The sequence below is a fragment of the Porites lutea genome, chromosome 1, assembly GCF_958299795.1.
Source record: "Porites lutea chromosome 1, jaPorLute2.1, whole genome shotgun sequence".
In the NCBI taxonomy this organism is placed as follows: Eukaryota; Metazoa; Cnidaria; class Anthozoa; order Scleractinia; family Poritidae; genus Porites; species Porites lutea.
Window position 1 is genome coordinate 60,129,172 of NC_133201.1, and position 1,433 is coordinate 60,130,604.

Here is a 1,433-nt window from a genome sequence, read left to right on the forward strand (position 1 = left end):
GTTTAAAATGTGCGGATGTCCAAGGAATTACATTTCCGTTTAATTACAACCTTTAAAAATAGCTTTAGTAAAATTCACATATTGCGGCCAACACCCTAAGATTTCCTTTCTGTCTCATTATTTTCTCTAGTTTACAGTTAAACTACGTTACTGATGTTGTGATATTGTTTGTAGATTCGCCAATGAGTGTGACCACTGCCATGGAAAGATTGGACCTGATGCTAAAGATGTATCAACTGCAGACAACCGCCATTGGCATGAAATGTGTTTTCTCTGCGACATATGTCGGAAACCTCTGCGGTCAGATGGAAAATTTACCTTCTACAAGGATCAGGTCCTTTGCAACGACTGCTATATCACCAACTTCCAAAAGACTTGCGAGGGATGTCGATACGCGATTGAGTCAGGGAGCGCACGCCTCGAATACAATGGAACGTACTGGCATGAGGAGTGCTTCAAATGCGCCGTTTGTCAGGAGGCCATTGGGACCAGCGGTTTTGTGCCAAAAGATGGTGAATTTTACTGCCCCAACTGTTATCAGAATTTGCATGCCAAGCGCTGTGCGGAGTGCGGCGAGCCGTTGTCCGAAGGTGGCGTTCTTTACAACGAACAAACGTGGCACAAAGAGTGTTTCAGTTGTTACAGTTGCCATGAGTCTCTAGCGTCTCGTCCCTTTTCCGTACACAACGGTGTGCGCTATTGTATTGAATGTTATGGAAGATTTTTGGCCAAACAGTGCGAGCTGTGCTTCAAGCCAATTATCGGAGGGGAATACTTTACGTTAGAAGATTCCAATTTCCACAAAGAGTGCTTTAACTGTAGCCGGTGTCAGCGGTCATTGGCCAACGAAGGCTTCGCCCGCGAAGGAGTGGAATTGCTATGTGCCAGCTGTGCTGAATAAACCGATGACCGTTGGACCGCACGCCGCAGTAATGATCAGTTGACGCCATGAAGTTGAAGACAGCCTAATGACGTCTTTGTAATTTTCTATTGAGAGAAAGAATGTCCCTTTTCATGGTACAAAAGACAAACTTATCAGAGCAAAGTTTAAACTATTGCTCTTAGCAAAACAAGACAAAAGACTAGAAGACAGTACACATAAAGTCAAAAACTGCTCAGAGGAATGATTTTTAGTTATTATTTTAAACGTTTTCTGTTTGTGAGTATTCATTTTCGAAACAGTTTGGTTGTGAAAACTCTAAATTAAAATTGTTGCGATGTGGCGATATCTGCTAATGTGGCTTTAATGATTGATTCTAGAGGGTTAACCCAAACCCGCTGGTTGAATGATTTTGTAGCTCTTTCCTTTGGAAAGTGTTATCAAGTTTCTAATTAAGTCATCCCAGGAAGTGCGTTTGGAGTAAATAAGATTATTAAACAAACGATTGACCATGGTGATTAAAAATGATTTTATAACAAAATCAAAAATCGCC

At 41.5% G+C, this 1,433-nt stretch overlaps 1 protein-coding gene across 3 annotated transcripts in view; it reads left to right on the top strand.

Annotated features, from left to right (window-relative positions):
• The window catches only part of LOC140923922 (testin-like), a 10,935-nt gene extending 9,707 nt beyond the window's left edge, over positions 1 to 1,228 (top strand). For all 3 annotated transcript variants that reach the window (XM_073373941.1, XM_073373946.1, XM_073373952.1), the window contains one exon: positions 175 to 1,228. In XM_073373941.1, the coding sequence (XP_073230042.1) occupies positions 175 to 901 (727 nt within the window). In that variant the 3' untranslated portion in view covers positions 902 to 1,228. The remainder of the gene's footprint in view (positions 1 to 174) is intronic.
• The last annotated feature ends 205 nt before the right edge of the window (positions 1,229 to 1,433 follow it).